The sequence below is a fragment of the Phascolarctos cinereus genome, unplaced genomic scaffold, assembly GCF_003287225.1.
Source record: "Phascolarctos cinereus isolate Bilbo 61053 unplaced genomic scaffold, phaCin_HiC Scaffold_5;HRSCAF=322, whole genome shotgun sequence".
NCBI lineage: Eukaryota > Metazoa > Chordata > Mammalia > Diprotodontia > Phascolarctidae > Phascolarctos > Phascolarctos cinereus.
The window spans coordinates 340,652,953-340,674,332 of NW_027555958.1; the positions used below are offsets into that span (position 1 = coordinate 340,652,953).

Here is a 21,380-nt window from a genome sequence, read left to right on the forward strand (position 1 = left end):
TTTAACTTAAAGAATGCTAGCTTTTTCATTTAAAAAAAATAATTTTACTTATACTTAGCATATCCTTCTAATTTATTATGAGAGATTATTGAGGAATGTCTCAACTCTGTGATGGATATGCTCTCAATTTTTTAAAAGATGGGTTCTTCAAAGAGAAATGAATGATTGTGTGCAGATTTTTTTTAGTCTTCTAGAAAACATCAAAGGGGGAGGATTTAATAGAACTTTTATGTGGATTAATTTTAGACACTGGTATCGATTAAAGATGACAGCTTTTGAAGCACACAGCACTGAAGAAAAAAACAGTTTTTATTCAAATAAAGTCTATTGTTCCAAAAGCCAGCTGAAATTAATATTAATTATTTCAAAGACGCTGATTTTCCCATAAGAATTTCAAGGACTATCTAAAACCAAGATTATATTCTTTCCTGAGCTTCATTTTTCAGTACTATTCCTCACTTTTGTTAAAGATGAATTAATGTGGGGGTAGAATATTTATTGTACAATTTGATTATATTCCAGGTAGAGCATCCACAAAGGTCTAAAAAGGCAGTATGGCACAAACTGCTTTCTAAGCAGAGAAAACGAGCAGTAGTAGCCTGTTTCCGGATGGCTCCATTATATAATCTGCCAAGGTAAAATAATTCTATAAAACAGCAGTAGAAGTCATTTTACTCACTAAGGAATGGCAATAGATTTCTACCATGTAACAAAAAATAAACAACATATAAAAATAGATGAGGATGAGAGGATACAGAATGAAAATAATTTTTTGGTGCTTTTATTAAGCACCTGGCTTTGTTTTCCTGCTGTTATACATTCTCAGTGATCTATGGTCTGTAAATCCTGTTGTTGGTAGTTAAGTGCCCCTTTAGAGCAGTTGAGTAAAGATAGCCAAGTAGAGAAGCACTCAGCCAAGCTCTTTCATCATTCCTGTCCAAACAACTTTAAAATCATGCTTCAAATGGAATTCTGGAATGGCAGAGCCAACAAAAGGTCAGAATGAGATATTCTTCCAGCTCAGGACAACAAAGGAAATCAGAGAAATCTGTAACATGGAGGAAGAGACTGCTGTGGAGCCCATGTGGATGAAACACCAGTAGTGGGACTGTGTGAGACAAAAGCAGCAGCGGCTTTGGGAGCTCCCAAGCCAGAGACAGTAAGGGGACCTGGCAACTGGTTAAAAAGAAATTACAGGATACCTTTGTGCTAGCATGTAGGATCAGATGCTGTTTGGCAAATCCATTTCCTGTATCTCCCTTTGTGTCATAGTTCAAGGAGAAAGAGGAGCACTTTTAGCTAAGAGGAAGTGGAAGCACTGAGGAACAGTATTGTTTCTGGGAAGCAGAGGTCCAAAGGAGCAGTATTGATTGCAATCCCAAGGGATCAGGGGCCCTTCCTGGGTATAAAGCAGAGTGAGGACCAAGAGAGCAGTAACCACTCCTCTCCTTAGATTACACCACCTTGGAAGCACTGAAAACTTCCAAACCCCAAAACTGGATCTTAAAACAGCAGTACAAAAAGCCTAAAGTTTAAGACAGTGCCCCTCCCCCCCCACCCAGGATGGGGACAGAACCCAATGTTAACATAAAGCTCTAAATCAAGCAATACAGTGGTGAAAGAATGAATAAGCAAGAACGACAAAAAAGAACTTAACCATGAAGAACTACTGTGGTGACAAGGAAGAAGAAGGCAATGAAGTCAAAATAGCTACAAGCAAAATCTTGGAGAAAAAAAAAAATTGAATTAGACACAAGGCCAACAAGAATTCTGGGAAAGCTAAAAAATTGTTTTCAAAATCAAAAAAGAGTAGTTGAGGAAAAATTAGGCAAAGAAATGGAAGCAAAAGAAGAAAATTATGAAAAGACAATTAACATCTGGGTAAGAGAGGCACAAAAAAACACTGAAGTAAATAACTACTTAAAAAAACAGAGTTGGTTGAGGCAGCTAGGTGGCTCAGTGGATAGAGCACCGGCCATGAAGTCAGGAGGACCTGAGTTCAAATCTGGTCTCAGACCAAACACTTGACTGTAGCTGTGTGACCCTGGGCAAGTCACTTAACCCCAATTGCTTAAAAAAACAAACAAAAAAAAACTGGAGTTGAACAAATGGAAAAAGAGGTACAAAAATTACTGATGAAAACAACTCATTAAAAAGCAGAATAGGCCAAATGAAAAAGAGGTATAAAATCTCACTGACAAAAATAATACCTTAAAAAGTAGATGGGCAGGTAGAAGCTAGTGACTCCATTAGACATCAAGAAACAATAAAAGGAAGTTAAAAGACTGGAAAAATTGAAGAAAATAGGAAATATTTCATTGAAAAAAATAGTTGATGTGAAAAATAGATCGAGGGAAGATAATTTAAGAATTTAAGAATTATTGGTTTACCTGAAAGCTATGATCAAAGAAAGAGCCTAGATATCCTATTTTAAGAAATTATCAAGGAAAATTGCCCTGATATTTTAGAAGCAGAGGATAAAATAGAAAATTGAAAAAAATCCACTGTTTGATAACTGAAAGAGATCTCAAAACAAAAATTCCCAGGAATTTTATAACCAAATTCCAGAGCTCCCAGGTCAAAAAGATAATACACCAAAGATCAAGAAAGAAATCATTTAAATACCATGGAACCACTGTTAGAATCACAAAAGATTTGGCAGCTGCTACATTAAAGGAAAGGAGTGCTTCGAACATGATATGCCAGAAGGCCAAAGAGCTGGGATTAAAACCAAGAATAACCTACACAGCAAAACTGAGCATAATCCTTCAAGGAATAAAATGGATATTTAATCAAATAGAGGATTTTTAACCAGTCTTGATAAAAAAAAAAAAACCAGAGGTGAATAGAAAACATGATTTTCAGTATAGACTCAAGAGAAGCATAAAAAGGTAAACAAGAAAGAGAAATAGTAAGAAACTGAGTAAGATTAGACTGTGTAACTTTCTATATGGGAAGATGATATGTCTACTTCTAAGACCTTTATTATTATTAGGGTAGTTAGAAGGATTCTATATTGAGAGAGGATGCAGGGGTGAGTTACATTGGGATAATATAAAAAATGGATAGATGAGAAAAAGGGATGGGCTGGAAAAGAAGAATGGGAAAAAATACTCATATAAAAGAGGGGCACAATGAAGACCTTTTACAGTGGAGAGAAGTATGTGGGGGTGGGGTCAGGTGACACTTGAACCTCACTCACATCTAAATTGGTTCAAAAAGGAAAAAAAATACACATACACTCATTGGTAATAAAAATCTATCTTATGCAACAGAAAAATAGGAGGGGAAGGGAATAAAAGCATGAGAAGATGATAGAAAAAAGGGCAGATTAAAAAAAGTCAATGGTCAGGAGCAAAATAGACTTGAGAGGATGAACAGGATGAAAAGAGAGAAGAATGAGCAGAAGAAAATAGGGTAGAGGGAAATGCACAGTTAACAATCAGAACTGTGAAAGTGAATGTGATGAACTCACACATAAAATGGAAGCAGATGGCAGAATGGATTAGAAACCAGAATCCAACAATATGTTTATCATGTTTCAACTGGAGTGAAAAGACAGTGGTCTTTTTTACAGTCATGACCTCAGACAAAGCAAAAGCAAAAATCGAGCTATTTAAAAGGGTAAGTAGGGAGACTACATCTCACTAAAAGGAACCATAGACAGTGAAATAATATCAATACTAAATCCATATGCTCCAAATTGCGTAGCATCCGAATTACAGGTGGAAATAGACAGTAAAACTATATTATTGAGGGAGTTCAGCTTTTTCCTCTCTGAACTAGATAAATCTAACCACAAAATAAACAAAAAAGAAGTCAAGGAAATGAGTAGAATCTTAGAAAAGTTAGATATGACAGACCTTTGGAGAAAACTGAATGAACATAGAAAGGAGTATACCTTTTTCTCAATTGTACATGGCAACTTCACAAAAAAATGACCATATATTAGGGCATTAAAAACCTCACAACCAAATTCAGAAAAGCTGACATATTAAATGCACCCTTTCAGACCATAATGCAATAAAAATTACATTAAAAAAAAGCTATGAAAGCGTAGATTAAAAGCTAATTGGAAACTAATCTAATCCTAAAGAATGAGTGAGTCAAGGAACAGATTATAGAAGCAATCATTTATGTCATTAAAGAGAGTAACAACGAGACAGCATTCCAAAATTTGTGAGATGTAGCCAAAGCAGTGCTTGGGGGAAATTTCACATCTTCAAATATGTAAATTTTACAACTTTAAACAATAAATTGGGGATGCAACTAAAAAAAAAAAGCCAAACAAGAAAAAGAACTCATTAAAAATCCCCAGTTAAACACCAAAATGGAAATCCTGATACTCAGTGGAGAGATTTAAAAAAATTGCAAGTTAAAAAACAATTGAACTACTCAAACTTGGAGATGGTTTTATGGAAAAATTTATAAAAGAAATAGAGCATTGGTTAATTTGATTTAAGAAAAGAAATAAGAAATCCAGATTACCAGTATCAAAAATTAAAATGGTTAATGCATCACCAATGAAGATGAAATTAAAGCAATTGTTAGTTCTTTTGCCCAATTATATACCAATAAAACTGTCAATCTAAGTGAACTGAATATTTATAAAAATATAAACTTCCTAGATTAACAGAAAAGTAATGAGAATACCTAAATAATTCTACATTAGAAAAATAAATTAAACAGGCTATCAATGATCTTCCCAAGAAAAAAATCTCCAGGACCAGATGGATTCACAAGTGAATTCTACCAAACATTTAAGGAACAATTAATCCCAATCCTATATAAACTATTTGAAAAAAAAATAGTAAAGGAGTCCTACCAATTCCCTTTTTAACACAAATAAGATTTTGATACCTGAATCAGGGAGAGCAAAAACGGAGAAAGAAAACTATAGATCAATTTTCCTAATGAATGTTAATGCAAAAAAAAATTTTAAATAAAGTACTAGCAAGGAGATTGTAGCAGCATATCACAGAGATCATACATTATGACCAGGTGGAATTTATTAGGAAAACTATCAGTATAGTTGACCATATCAGTAACAATAAGAACAAAAATCATATGATTATATCAACAGATGTAGAAAAAGCCTTTGACAAAAACAAAATTCAGTCCTGTTAAAAATACTGGAAAGCATGGAAATCAATGGAACCTTTCTCAGAATGATGAGTAGTATCTCTCTAAAACCAAGAGTTTATCTGGAAGGGGAATAAATTTTAAGACTTCACAGCAAGATTGGGAGGATGTCCATTATCATCACTGTTATTCAATATTTTATTAGAAATGCTAGCTATCTCAATAAGGCAAGCAAAATAAATTGAAGGAATAAAAACAGTCAGTGAGAAAAGAAAACTGTCAGTCTTTGCAGAGGATATGATGAGATACTTAAAGAATCAACTAAAACACTAGTTGAAATAATTAGCAACTTCAGCAAAGTTACAGGATATAAAATAAACCCACAGAAGTTGTCAACGTTTCTATATACTACCAACAAAACCCAACAGGAAGAGAAAGAGAGAAATTCCACTTAAAATAACTGCAAACAACATAAAATAAAAAAAAATACTTAGGAGCCTACCTGCCCAGACAAACCCAGGGATTATATGAATACAGTTACAAAACAAAGGATTTTGAGGAGCAGGGTACAAAATAAGGTTCATATTAGGAAAGGACTCATATTCAGAGGTGGCACCTGAACTATGTACTTTGAAGGGTAAAATGGATTCTGAGTGGCAGAGGTCTCAAGAGAATACATTCCATCAATAGTTGATAGCTTATGAGAAGTCATGTACAGTGTCATGTATGAGAATAACTAGTACACTATTTTGACTGGACACAGAGTGTGTGAAAGGGAGCAATGTGAAATAAGGCTAGAAACATAGAATGCCAAGAAAAAGAAAAAGAAAGCAGGAAATGGTTCAGAGTTTATGTTTGTGCTGAAGTTGGTGGGACGGAGAAGGAAGGAAAGTTCAAATTTGTTGTTAAAAATGACCAGCAACCTGAAAATGTTATATGTTTACTGTTTGTATCTCAGTGAGCAAAAGTTGTAAAGAACACCCCTTGTTCAATCAACAGTTATTTGATTTCCCCATAGACATTTATTTATACCTCTCCTATATACTTGCTATGCATCATTCTGTAGTAGTGCTGTTTGTGTATGTGCTATGCCAGATGCAAGTATAGTCTACTATACTGTTAAATTATAAGGTTTATGAGGATGTCATTTATTCTTTGTATCTTCCCAGGTACCTGCTCTGAACATAATAATTATTTATTGAAAGATCTGAAGAGACAGAATTATCCCCCCAGGATTAGGAAAATTTGTTTTTCTTAGTGGGAACAAAATTCAGTGTGAAATACTATACAATGTAACTGATAATGTTTTATTTTCACGTAATTTATTGTTTGAAATTTTTTCTCTCTTTAGACATCGTGCTGTCAATCTCTTTCTTCAAGGATATGAAAAGTCTTGGATTGAAACAGAAGAACATTACTTTGAGGATAAACTGATAGAAGATTTAGCAGTATGTGTTTATTGGGGTGATTCCATTCCCAAGGAGTCAAGAGGAGGAATTTATTGTCAGCAATTGTCATAATATTCAAGGAAAAAAATTAGAAACTTGTTGGTCTTTGAAACCTTCTATATTTATGGAAAAGTATCCTCCATTTTTTAGAGGGGAAAAAATGCATCCATTTAATATCAACACATTTGGACATTTTTGCCCTCACTAAAGCAGCCATTGAAAAATTAAAACTTCAGTCTTCAGAACAAAGGTATTTGTGGAGTTGGAAATTTAGTCTTGATGAAACAGAATAAGACATTGATTCAATAAATGAATCAAATTCAGTAGATCCTAGAAGTTCTAGCAAAGTGTAAGGATTAATTTAGCTGCAAGCAAAAATATATAGCAAGGTTGAAGCCTTTCCATTATCGATAAAGTTTAGCCACATAGTTAAAGAGGAATATAAGGACAAAAGGTTGTTTCTTTTTTCCAAAAGTTATTTCCATGGACAATACCAGACTATCTTTTTTAATCATATTCAGTACTGGTGTTTCAAGCTTTGAATTTATCTGAAATTAAATCATATTATATACTTTTTAACTGTTATTGGGAGGGGGGCAATGAAAATAATGTTTGATATGAGAATCAGCATTATTTGCATTCAAATGCCTTTTAATTTAAAAAAAAATGATGGCAACTTATTGCAAATGTCTCCTAAATGATTCCTAGTTAAATCTTTCAAAACCAAGCAGACAGGGTATCTACAAGTTGTTGGCCATTTTTCTGCTTCATTAAAATATTATTCAGAAGTTTTAAACAATTGTAAAACTCATTCAACTCTCATATAGTTTGGTGAAATTATTAAATAACTCAATGTGAATCTGCTTTGTTCTCCCTTCCATTCTTGGACATACATGCCTCTTCATCAGGGAAGGAAAAGAAATTTCTTTCACCATGTTAATCATTTCTTGAGCTGTCATTACAGTTCTAATATTACCTAAGAAATTTATTTTCTTCATTTTGTTCTTCTCACAGAAACCTGGAATAGAACCACCAGAAGAAGATGAAGGCATAAAGAAAGTTGATCCTCTGCATCAGCTGATTCTCCTGTTTAGTAGAACAGCCTTAACAGAGAAATGGTAGGGTTGAGAAGGTCTATATGATATATGATACAAGGTGTTAACCTTGTATGATATAGGTGGAGTAGAGTCATGCACATAACGTGAATGATATCATCTCACTTCAGTTCGTGTTATAATTTCTCAACAGGGATGATGTTATTTTGGAGTAATACCAGATGGATGCTGAGTTCCACTTTCCTTTTTCATTTTTGTGATTATGGTTGTTCCATTTATTCTGATCCTTCTTCTAAAACAGCTTTCCTTTTACCTAAAGTGGCCGTATCAATGAAATAGAATTTCAAAATGAGCTACCCTTCTGAGAAGCAAGAAGACCAAACGTGTCTTAAAAACTTAAGTGGAGGATATTTTTGTAGTGACAGTATGTATGGTCAAAAGGAAAAAATAGAACCTGAAAGGTGTTGGGTGAAATTCTTCCTCTGATATTTATTAGCTGGGGATGGACTATGGGCTTAACATCTCTAATTCTTGATGGAAACCTTTTTAAAATTTCCTTTTTTAACAAGTTTTATATCCTTCATTTATTTATTAAATAGAAAATATAAGCCTAATCTAGTCTTAATAAATCAGGGTCATTATAACAACTACTAATTATTATAATGTAGCTTCTTTCCTGTGGTTACTGTCCCTAATTTCTATTTGGATTTCCAGGATAGGACCCCAGACAATGGCTAACTATTCCTTTCAAGGTCCTAGGGGTATCCCTGTGGGGTTTGGGGTAGTTTTCTAATCTTATACCTAATGAGCTTGCACCATTGGGCTCCCTGTTGATTATCAATTGGTATCAGTTATCTTAATTAACTTTTAGGAACTAGTATTTACTATGCCACTAAAGTGGCATAGTAAAAAGAGTTAATACAAAAACAAAGTTTAGAACAGGAGTGGGGAGCTTGTGGCCTTCTAGGTCCTGGATGCAGCTTTTTGACTAAATCCAAGCTTCACAGAACAAATCCCTTTTATTAAAGGGATTTGTTCTGTTAAGTTTGGATTCAGTTAAAGGGCCACACTTGAGGACCTAGAGGGCCACATGTGGCTTCAGGTCATAGGTTCCCCACCCGTGGTCTAGCACATACTCTGTCTACCACAAGTACGTAGCATCCAAGGCAATATATTTATGGAGCACATGTGGCAGTGTAACAACTTAAAGCACTTGGTTGAATGACATTTTTATCTCCCTTCCTTGAGTCTTCATGAAGATCCCTTGAGGTATAGTTCTCATGGGCCCTCAAATTGCCTTTGCTCCATGTCTCTAGTTTGTCCTTGGCTCCTGTTGTAGACGCTGCTGTCAGCCACTGCTATTCCGCAGACACTATTGCTGAGGAAAAGTCCAAATCTTTTTAATTATACAAGTTTGAAAGTTCATCCTCTGGTCAAAGGGATGAGAGCATGAGTCAGAAACTTCTTCCTTCTCCCTTTGAGTGATTCCTTCTCGAGGACTTAGCTAGAACTGCTGGACCACTTGCTGGCCAGCTATTAGAATTCTGAATTCTTTATTGGCTTATATTTTTATTCAGGCCAATAGAGCATGACTGTTTTCAGTCCTTCTTAGTACACTTCCTGTTTGTTTGTTTGTTCAGTTGTTTTTCAGTTGTGTCCAACTCTTTATGTGACCCCCTTTGGGGTATTCTTAGCAAAGATCCTGGAGTGGTTTGCTGATTCTTTCTCCAGTTCATTTTACAGATGAGCAAACTGAAGCAAACAAGGTTAAGTGATTGACCCAGGGTCACACAGCTAGTAGTAGCTGTGGTCAAATTTGAACTCAGGAAGATGAGTCTTCCTGACTCCAGGCCCAGCACTCCAATCCACTGAGCCACCTAACGGCCCTGCTTCCTGTGTTTCATCTCATTTCATCCAATGCTCAAAGCATTTCACTCATTAAAAATTAACTAAGGGCTTTTTTTCACACCTAGCTTATTTCTTTGATTGATTAAATAGCAGTATCTGTAAATTCATCACCCATCTTAACAGTTGGTTGATTGCTTAGTTCTATAACTCAATCAAAAAATCATTCTCATCTGATAAAAGTAGCAAAGCATATTGTTACCTTGATTGGTGTTGGGTATAGGGTATGCCCTTTATACACTGAAATAGCTAATTTTAGAGTGTTTCATTCCTTGCTGTCAGCTATCACTTCATGTGAAAGTGTAGAGTCTGTTGTCTGGTACCTCATAATCTTCTGATGTGTACCTCCTGTAATGTGCTGCTTCTCATAGGTTGTAGTCTAAGAAATCAAATAATAAGGATTGTTGGAGTTGTGTATAAATGGTGTTAATAGGCCTTCGATGATGTCCTGGGCCATTTTTTTTTTTTTTACAGAATAAAGGGGATATACTACAATGTATTTTGTGATGGCTATTATTTTTAGTGATTCTAAGGCCTTTTTTTTGGTTTTATTCAAGAATTCTTCTCCAGGTAAGCAGGTGTATCTAAAGTTAAATGTATCTGTTGAATATAAAATCACTTGTTACAAGAAGCAGTGAGGACATTTTAAAATATTATTCTACTTAAAGGCATTGGTTTTTTTTTCTCCTCTTTTTTCCAGTAAATTGGAAGAAGATTTCCTATATATGGCTTATGCAGATATTATGGCCAAGGTAATTAGGTTTCTTTTACTGGTTTTTGATCTTTTTTTTAAACAATGGAAAATCAATATTATTCTTAAATAGCAAAACAATTTAAAAGTCATTCTCAACAGTTAGAAACATGAAGCCATAGAATCTTACAGTTGAAAAGAACCTTAAAAAATCACCTTATCATTTGCCACAAGTGGTCATATAGTCTGTGATCACTTCTAGTGATTGGGAACTGTTTAGTATATGTCAGGTCAGTCCATCTTTAATTGTTAAAATATTCTTTGTACTGAACCAAAATCTTGCTACCTTTAACTCTTACCCACTGGCACTAGTTCTGCCTTCCATAGCTATACAAGAGTAAATTTCATCTTTTTTTTTTTTATGATAGCCTTTCTGATATTTGTAAAAAGTTATCAGTCCTCTTCTTCAAGCTAATCACTTCATGTCATTCAACCATTATTCTGAAATATGTTTTCCAAACCTTTTCACCATTCTGCTCTGTGTTCCCCAGTTGTTCTATATTTTGTTAATATTCCTCTTAAAGTATGACACCCTGGACTGAGACCAGCACACCAACTGGGGAACCTGCAGCCTCAAGGCCACATGTAGCCCTCTAGGACCTCAAGTGCAGACTGAATCCAAACTTTACAGAACAAATCCCCTCAATAAGAGTTTTGTTCTGCAAAACTTGGATTCCGTTAAAAGGCCGAACCCAAGGACCTGGAAGGCTAGCCTCAAGACCGAAGGTTCCTCACCCCTGGGATAGACTGTAGTAAGACTATTACCTTAACTTTTTGTTGGCCATTTCACACTGTAGATTAATAATAAGCTTCTAATCAAATTTTAAAACCTTGCAACATGTTGTTTTTTCTTCATTTGTACTATTGTTAATTCAAATTGTCTCTCCTATACCTATACATTTGATCTTTTTGCATTTAAATATAGGATTTTATCTGTATTTCTGTTTTGTTAATTTTACTTGCCATTCTGGCCAGTAAATCTTTTTAGTCCAGAGATTATTCTTTTATCCAAACCAAAACTCCCCTTCCTTGTGTGTCATTTTGCCTGTTTGATTAGTGTGCCTTTAACATCTTTATCTAAGATATAAAAGTGTTGCCCAAGAGAGATTCCCAGGCCTCCTGCCAGAAAATTCCCTTTAAGCTGAGTCAATATACTCATCAGCACACCCTGATATTGTTGTTTAAAATACTACAAGTCTTCCGCTTTCTGCTATTGCATAACCCTCATTTCTCTGTCATATCCTCAAAGTTATCATAAGAAGTTGTCAAATCTCTTGAAATCTAGGTGCATTATATGTATAGTATTTTCCTGATGTATCTACTTAGGAATACTTTTTTTTCTTCTGTAAGTTTTTATAAGATAGCATAGCATAGTGCAAAAAGAACCTGATTTTGAGTCAGGAATATATTGAGTTAAAGTCCTGCCTCAGACACGTTACCTGTATGTGACCATGAGCAAGTTATCTAACCTTAGAGTGCCCCTATGGATCTCTACAAATGGATATAATTGTTTACATGTCAACAGTGAAAGGAATTTCTATACTAGGATTTCCCCATACCATTGTAATCATGAGTCCAGACCCTTTATCCCCTTTAAAAATAAAGTTCTTGTAACTCATCTGTTTTAGAATTTTGCAGGGAAGTGATATCAAACTAACCATTCCATTTTTTTTTCTTTTATTGGATGCAGATGTTTTCTTATCTCCAGCCTTCTAGTACCTTTCTCATCTTCTTAAAACTTAGATACAGCATTTCTGTTATCACGTTAGCATGGGTGCATCAGAGCTTAGCCCAGTGCTTTTCTCATAGTAGGTACTTAATAAATGTTCACTGAATTGAATGTTTAATTTGTTTTAGAATTCTGGGAATTCATCCATGGCTGAAGACTTGAAGTTACATCCTTGTTGTTTCCTCATTTATCTTGTTATTAATTTCCCTTCAACCATTTTTCTACTTTGAAGATCATTTACTTTTCATAGATAAACAGAAGAAAAGTTATGTTTTCTGTTTCCCTTTATAACATTACGTGGTCTCCTCTAAGCAGTCACTCTTGTCAGTCTTCCTTGTCCATCTTACTCAAAATGTTCCTTCAAGTTACCCAGGTTCTTAACATTGGAATCCTCTTTAATGATTCACTTTAACTGTCATATCCAATCAGTGACCTGTCCTGTCAGTTCTGCCTTCATACATATCTTTAATCTATCCCCTTCTCTCTACTCACACCCTGTTTTACCATTTCTGCATGTACTATTTCAAAAGACCAAACTCCCTGCCACAAGTCTTTCCCCTATAATATATCCCCAACATAGCTGCTAAATTGTTATTTCTAAAGCTCAAGTCTGACAGTCAGTCCCTTGTTCAAGAAGCTTTAGCAAAAAAAAAAACAAAAAAGAGGAAGCTTTAGCATTTGCCTGTTGCCTTTAAGCTAAAATACAAATTGTTGTAGCTCTAATTAGGAGCATATAACTTATTAAATTTCATTTTTGTGAGTCATCTAAAATCTGTCTTCTTTCCTACCTCCTCCTACTGAGAAAGAAAGAAAAATAAAACCCTTGTTATAAACATATGTAATTTGTAATTAAATAAAACAAATTCCTGCATTGGCAATGTCCAAAACAAATTCTCAGTCTTCACTATGAGTCTATCACCTCTCTTTCAGGAGACGGGTATCATTTTCCATCATGAGTCTTCTAGAACTGTGGTTGTTAGGAGCCTATAATTTGAAAGATCCAGTTACTTCTTCTTGAAAATTGTGGAGAATCTCCAATCCCACAGAATTTCTCCTATTTGTGACTCTTCAGAGATCATTGATAGGTTCAGCAATTATGCAAATTCTTTACCACTATAGGGTATAATGCATATGGCTTAGGTAACTTGAACTGATTAAGGAGGGCATAGCTGCCACTTAAGTGTAGGGGGTGGCAGGCAAATATTTTGGGGAGTCCTATCTAAATAAACAATTGGATTTAAAATGTATTACAAAATTAATGGGTCCACATGCAGTATACTAATTTATCAGTGAAGATTTGGGATACTGGATAGAGGGAAAGGTACTTCTCTATTTGTTTATTGCCCTGGGTAGAGGGAAAGGTACTTCTCTATTTGTTTATTGCCCAGTCAGTGCTCATGAAGATTCTTTGTATTGTCCAGGCAGGGTGGGCAAGGCTTCAATCTGCTCTTGGGGAGAGCAGGGCAGTCCCAACAGGGTGGTAGCTGATACAATTGTCTGCTATGTAATATCTTAAAACCATGTTTGGTGTTGGTGTCAGCAAGGGGCTGGGTCTCCTAATAGCTCAGCCAAGATAGAAAGGGTCTGTGACAACTGATCATCAGTGCTTTGACAAGATATATCCCCTCACATCCCCACAAAACACAGTGTGGAATGGGCTGGATACAAATGAGAGCTTCCCTAGCACCCAAGAAAGGTGATGTAAGCCAGTAAGAACAATGGTGGCTGCTATTCAGACCCATTAGCCAGCGTCCAAATCCAGAGCCCTAGGGAGGCCGGGGTATCTAGGTTCCTCTTCTCTTAGCCACCTGACAAACAAGGTGCTGGTTTTCAAGTTACAATTAAGGGCATGGACAATTCTAAAATCTGGAGCTGATGGTGATGTCTTAGATTGTGGGTTTTGGGGAGAAGAGAGGGTGACTGACCTTCAGATCAGGGTCATTAGGGCTTGGAAAAGCTGCTGCTGAGGATCCTGATGTCCTAGAGCCTGGGAGTTGGATGTAGGGGTTTCTGTTGATAGCTGGGCAGTTTTATAAGTGGTCATGGGAGGAGATAGGAGTTTAGAGGGCCCTCCCCCTCCCCCACAGCACATGTACCCCACTGGGAGCTTCTCTGGGGCTTAGCAACAGTTTTAGAAGCCATTGATAACAAACCCTGGAGGCAGCTACTTCAGCCATCTCCCCAGGGTCCATGCCAAAAACCCCAACGTAGCCAGGATAGCTCAGCAACCTGATAGGCACTGGAGGCACTAGGTTCTAGGCTAACGTCAAGAACACAGTCAGTTTTAAAATTTAGGACTGTTAGTAAGGTGCTTGTCTCCAGGTAGGCCAGTCCTTGGGGCTTTGGGGAGTTGCTACTGCTGTTGTCCAAAGGAGGCATGGCCAACTTACCTAGAATTAAGAGCAGGACAGCTAGATGCCTCTTGTTTCTCTTCACTAATCTTGGATTTCTATTTCTAGTTACTTTTTTCTAGCTTTCTCAGTCTGAAGATTATTTGCTTTGGTGTGTATCTTTGCATATATGCTTTGTTATGTATCTTTGTGTCCCTAGAAATGCCCATGCATACTGTGTGCTTAGTAAATGCTTGGTGAATTAAGAAAATGCCATTTCTCTGATGTCCATTATCTCATAATCCCCTATGGATCAGTTCTAGTGTCTCTCGTTCCTTTTACTGCCTTCAGTGTGACTAAAAAATACCCTTTTATTGCCTTTATTACAAGTATTAAATTTATTCTTGATTTTCCATTGCTAATGTAATTATCACTGGACTATGCCACTCTTTTCTAATTTTTTCTCAATTCCCAGACCTCTGGTGGCCATACATCTTTTTTTTTAAATAAATAGAATATTTTCTTTTCTGTACTTTTGAAATATCAGCTTGTTGATGAATTTCCTACCCCTATCCTGTCATGTCACTGTAATAATAGTTCAACTTTATGCTTGCCCTACCTTGTAAAATATTGAATAATCATAACATATCAAGAATTTCTCAGATGCTCTGCTTTTAACAGAGAGAGACCTCTAGCACAGGAGTTTTTACTTACCCAGCAGATGTTCTTATAGTTGAAGTTGAAATACCCTGTCACAACTATATTCTACCTCTGTATCCATTTTACTATATACATTTGGAACTCTTGGTCCCCTTCTTCCCTCTGATCAGGTGATCCTTAATACACTTTTACTTTGCTATTGCTTCCATTTCTTTCTCTTATCTTTACTCATGAACTCTCCCTTGAAATCCTTTCTAAAGTTCATGAATTTATTTATATCGTCGTTATACAATACTATACTATCTCTCTCCTATACTATCTCCTTTTGAATCAGACATACTTTTCTATTAGCATATTCCTGTATAATAAGGTTTTCATGATAGTGTTAGGTCATAAATTCCTTTTCATTTAAATTGATAGTTCACTTTGCTTGTTGTATTGTATTCATTTACTTATAGATATAGGCTAATATCATCATAGACCTAGAGATGGAAGAGTCTATGGAATTAATCCAGTTCAACTCCTTTATTTTACAAATATGAGGAAACTGAGACTCAAGGAGATTATGTAAGTTGGCCAAGGTCCCACAAATAGTGTGGCATAGCTATTAGAACTATAACATAGTTCTAATCTGGATTAGAATCCAGATTCTTTGGCTTCAAAAGCAGTAATTTTCTTTTTAACCTGAGTCATGAGTATTATTTCTGCCCCTCTTACCTCTGGTTCTTGGGCTGCTTGACTGCTCACAAGATGAATGAGATAAATGCACCAGTTCTTTTCCTTCCAGTGAGATGGAGAACCACCAGGCCTTACCATATCCTGATTCTATGCCCTCCAGACCCTAGTACTGTTATTTGAACTACTAATAAACACTAAGAACTCCTCAGCCTACCATCTACTCTGCTGCTTCACTCTCGGGAGTTTGAAATCTTTCATGGGTCCTGTTGCTGACTCTCTTTTTTGGGTTGTCTTCTCCAGTTAGACTAGTACAAATTCCTTGAGAACAAAGACTATCTTGATTTTTCTATTTAAATCCCTAGTCCATAGCACAGTACTTGGCTCATAGCAAGTGCTTAATAAATGCTTTTTCACTCAATCATTCTTGTTTCCTGTGACTTACTGAATCTTTTCACTGCTATTTTTTTCCTTTTTACTACCTATTTCTTGTTGTAGTATCTGATTTTGAAAGTGTCTTACTTCAGTCTTTGTTTTCAGTTTAAGCCCCAGCCCCCTTCTCTCAGATCGGATTAGCAGATTTCCCGGCAAACATGATCTCCTTGGCCTGAATCTGATGCGCTTAGTCCTTGGAGAGAAAGTCCATCATTTCTTTATCTTAAACCATTTTTTAGAATGCTAAATCCCATTCGTCATTTTAGTGAACTATTCCTTTCCCATATCATTCTTTCTCTTCAGAAGGTCCTAACCTTAAATTGGCAGCAGTGCTAGAAAATAATCACTTGTGTCACCTGTGTCATTAAGTTTCCTAGTTGGAATTTAGTAACACCTAAAGATTCTTCCCAGGTTTCTTTTTATAACTCCCATACTTTACCAGAAGTTATCAAGTTTAAGTCTTAAGAGGCTATCACACTACTGATAAAGTTCCTAGGAAAAATCTTCCTTATAGTAATGTTATTAACTAGACATATAACTATTTCCATATCTCTCAGTAAAGAGCTACATAGCACATGATCCAGCTCTTCTTCCTGTGACAACTGAAGCATCTCTTAAATATTAATAACAACTGTATATCCTTCTTAATCTTTCTGTGAAATGTGAAATTTGTGTCTTCTTCAGAATGTCTAGATCTTGCTTCTAGAAGAAGATCCTTGAGCTTATTATATAGCTTCTTTGGTTCAAAGATCCTTTTTCTCCTCTTCCTTCTATATGTCACATTCTTCCATCTTCTAATATGTTGACACCGATTTAAAAAATACTTGCATTGTAGTGTGAAGACAAGAAAAAAGAGGGCATGGTCTTTGCTCTTAAGTAATTGCAGCCAACTTTGAACAAAACAATGATATTAAGTTAAATATGTGCAATATAATATATGCCAGCTTTTTTTGTTGTTGTTATTCATTTATTTCAGCCATGTCCAACTCTTCATGATGTCATTTGAGGTTTTCTTGGCAAAGATACTGGAGTGTTTTGCCATTTTCTCTCCAGCTCTTTTTACAGATGAGGAAACTGAAGCAAATAGGGTTAAGTGACTTGCCCAAGCTCATACAGCTAATAAATGTCTGAGGCTGGATTTGAACTCAGGTCTTCCTGTCTCTAGGCCCAGTCCTGTATCCACTATGCCACCTACCTGCCCTCTATGCTAGTTACAAATTGCATAAACCAAAATGTTACACCTAATTTTTGTAAAATACCTGTTAAATGTTTTCTGCATTTTAAATAATAAATTTACATTCAATATAATATTTGCAGAAATATATCACCAAACAAATTCCTGTTGTTATTATTACTTAATTTGAAATCATAGTTAATTTGGTACTATCATAATTTCAATGTAGGAGTATTATTAACAATAATAATTATATAATAATATCTAAACACACAATACATTGTATCATATGTGATAGCATATAAAACTTTACTCATCCTAAACCATCCTGCTGCACAATAATTTTGTCTTTTTTTAAATATCAGAGCTGTCATGATGAGGAAGATGACGATGGCGAAGAAGAAGTTAAGAGTTTTGAAGTAAGAGTGGCATTTTTTGTTTTCTTTTTCTACCTGGAAACATTATTTCATAGCTTATAACTGATATTTATGTTTCTTGCTTCATGCTTCCTGCAGCTTATTGTGTCAATGAACTGCATGTCAGAAGCTGAATTGACAAATTTGAGTCCTAGCATTTACAGAAGGGGGCAAAGGATGAGGGGTGGCGGGAGAAGACAGAATAGTAGAGCAAAATAAAACCCATATGTTCAGAATGAGTGTTTCCCAGGAGCCTCAGAGATACTAGTGCTTCTATTGAACTTTCAAATGTTTTGTTACTTGGGAAATATTTCCCCTTGAAATCCTAACAGAAATTTAATAAGGGAAGGTTTCACTGAATCAGTAACATTGCTGGGCTTTTTTGTTATACCTTTAATTATTCATGCTTATTATTTTGGCTTAAGCTTTAATGCAAAACCTATGGACATTTTTAATAATGATTTTTTCCTGAATTTTCAAAAGTCACAAGATTGAAGATTTTGGCCAGTTTTGATTGCTGCCAATCAGACCACTCATTCCTTGTACATATGTAGATAATCGCACATGGTGCAGTTTGCATGCATGAGGCAGGGGTGCCTATTTTCTTAGGCCTTCATTTTTCTAATATTTATCATACCAGTTCTTGTATTTACATATCCTGTCTACAAATACATATTTTTGAAACTCTATGATTATTAATCAGTTGCTTTACCTTAGAAAGGCAGATAATTATCCACCCTACATTTATAGAACCTTGTTTCTTTTCAAATGAGAAGAATTACTCTTTGCTAACTATCATTCTTCTCAACTATTGGTTCTATTTCCATTCAGAAATTTTGTTTTAAGAAACCAGTGCAAAGAAACAAGATCAAATTAATTTACTTCTCTATCACTTCATTTGTATGTCTAAGTTTTGAAATAGTAGTTTGAAAATATATCAGCAACCAGAAATAATTATTAGAATACAGTGGACTCGTTAAAAATATTTTTTAACACTGAATACCTTTTCTGGTACTGAGCCTTCTTATAATAACTGTATATATACATCTCTGCAGTGCTGAAACAAATGATTAAAAAATGTGAAAATAAGTAAAGTTACTGACCCCAAAACCCCACACATAAAATTAATATCTTGCCTTTTCATCCAATAAATATGCTAACTTTGAGTCCATCTTTACTGATTGGAGAATAAAGTAAATTTTATTTTTAAAAATTCAAGCAGCAAATGATATTGTCTGAAGTACACATCATGTATGGTCTATCAGTTGTCTTCAGAGCAATTTTGTGGACACTTGTTTATTGCTATTTTGCTTCTTATCCTCACCCTTCCTTAAGGTCACAGGATCCCAACGCAGCAAGGTAAAAAATATATATATCTATGTGTATTTGTCTGGGTCTGAGTTTCAGTTTCTTGTGACATTTACCTTTGTTAGACCCAACATCTTGGATGCATTTATAGAAAAAGTTCTTGAAAATCTTTCTCCAAGTTTGTGGCAGCAACACAACTTGTCTTATCATTATCTCTCATCTGGTTTAGAATAGTGTGTTCTTCTTGTTATTTGGAGAATTCATGATTCAAAGTTTTGATGGGCATGGTAATGCCTAAGGACTTTATTTACCAAGAAAAATTATTCCAACTATCTTTTGATATCATCAGATTCATGCTTCATCTGGCTTCGTCTTTCTTGATGTTATTTGACACAATTCTAGCTATGAGGAAAAAAAAAGTAGGTAGTTGATAATGTTGCAGAAAGTAGATAGGAGTTCACTTTTTCAATGAAATGTCTTCTTAATGATATCCTAACATGTAAATTTTAAAAAGTACTAATAGTAAATGACTGTTTCAAAAAGAGCATTACAGGCCTCCATAATCCAAAGTGATATTTGTGCAAAACTTTTACAGTATCACTTTTTTGTAAGTTCTATCAAGAGTCAAGTTCTCAGTCCAGAATTGCAGATTTAGGCAACTGTGATTTTGGTTTTTTTTAAGTGTCCATAGGAGCTAGGATAGGCAAGTGTATCCAAAAAGCAGCATAATGAAAATTTTATTCTTGATTTCAAGGGAGGGTTATCTTCCCTCTAACTAACTTTTGAGCACCTTTCCTGGTGGTGTTAGCAAATAAGGTTTAGCAGATATGAGACTCTCCACAAAAGTATAGGTTCCAATAATATGACAAAGAGCTAGCACCACTAAGGAATCCTTCCAGTTTTAAGACAGTGAGACAGATAGGAGATAGAGATATTTTCTGGATTTGATATTGGTCCTTGTCTAATCTGAGACAAATTATACCACTTAAGCATAATCTCTAAATAACTATATTCTTAAACAAGAACATATTTTATGTGTGTGATGTGTAAGAAAATGTTTTCATGTTCTCACAAGATATATAAGTATGTTAGACAACATATTGTATGAATCTCAACTACACATACAATGTTTTTGTTATTCTCTGGGGCATTGTGGCCTAATGGATAGAGAGCTTACGTCACAGTAAAGATGATCTGGGTTCTGTGGCTTTGAGCAAGTTAGATAACCTCTCAGTGCTCTGGTTGTTGTTCAGTCATTTCAGTGGTGTCCAACTCTTTGTGATATTATTTGGTAAAGGTACTGGAATGGTTTGCCATTTCCTTCTCCAGCTTGTTTTACAAATGAGGAAACTGAGGCAAACAGGATTAAGTTACTTTCTCAGGGTTGCACAGCTAGTAAGTATTTAAGGTCAGATTTGAACTCAGGAAAAAGAGTCTTCCTGACTCCAGGCCAGCACCCTGTCTGCTGAGCCATCCTGCTGCCCCTACACAAGTGCTTCATTACACAGAACATTTGCACTTGCCAGATGATTATAACAACAAAATCACAAGGCCAGATTAAAAAACACAAAACTGTTCTTTTAGGCTACATAACACTAATATAATTGGTTGAAAAGCAAAAAAAAATTAGATAGGTTTCTATTTTATCAAGCTGATACCTACTAACTACTTTTACCAGTTGTTTTCTTCAAAATGAATGGATATTGTTATATCATGTAGCTACTCTTATTGTGAAATTCTTTGCTACTCTTATGTTATATTCTGTTAGTGAGTTCTGGAAAGAACTATATCTTTTATAATATAGTTATTTATTATAAATGGAATGTAATTAATAGTTGCTGTTATTTGGTTATGTACTACTGATAATCTTTGTCTTTTCACTTCCAAAAACCAGTGAACCTAAGCCTGTCTCATAAACCTTCAGTCAGTCAGTAAACACTTATTAAGCATCTACTATGTGTCAGGCACTGCGCTAAGTGCTGGCAATACAGAAAAGAAGCAAACAGACAATACCTACTCACAGTCTAATGGGAGAAGCAACAAGTAAACAATATGTACAAACATACTGGATAAATAGGAAGTAATTTAAAGAGGAAAGGCACTTGAATTAACAGTGGTTGGTAAGTGTATCTTAATTAAAAGTAAAAGGTGGAATTTTAATTAAGACTTAAAGGAAGCCAGGGAAACTAGTAGGGATCATGAGGAAAGGGAGCATGCTAGGCATATGAGACTCGGAGAAAATGCCCAGGGCCAAGAGCTGGAGTATCTTTTTCGTGGGACAGCCAGGAGGCCCATGTCACTAGATCAAGGAGTCTGTGTCTGATAGGAAGGCATAAGAAGACTGGAAAGGTTAGGAGGGAGCTAGATGATGAAGGGCTTTGAATACTGCAAAAAGGATTTTGTATTTGATCC

At 35.4% G+C, this 21,380-nt stretch overlaps 1 protein-coding gene across 1 annotated transcript in view; it reads left to right on the forward strand.

Annotated features, from left to right (window-relative positions):
• RYR2 (ryanodine receptor 2) overlaps window positions 1-21,380 on the forward strand; it is a 794,727-nt gene that overhangs the window by 656,904 nt on the left and 116,443 nt on the right. Inside the window, 5 exon segments of the mRNA XM_078156251.1 lie at window positions 527-635; window positions 6,434-6,530; window positions 7,545-7,648; window positions 10,191-10,242; window positions 17,610-17,663. Coding sequence (XP_078012377.1) covers window positions 527-635; window positions 6,434-6,530; window positions 7,545-7,648; window positions 10,191-10,242; window positions 17,610-17,663 — 416 coding nt within the window.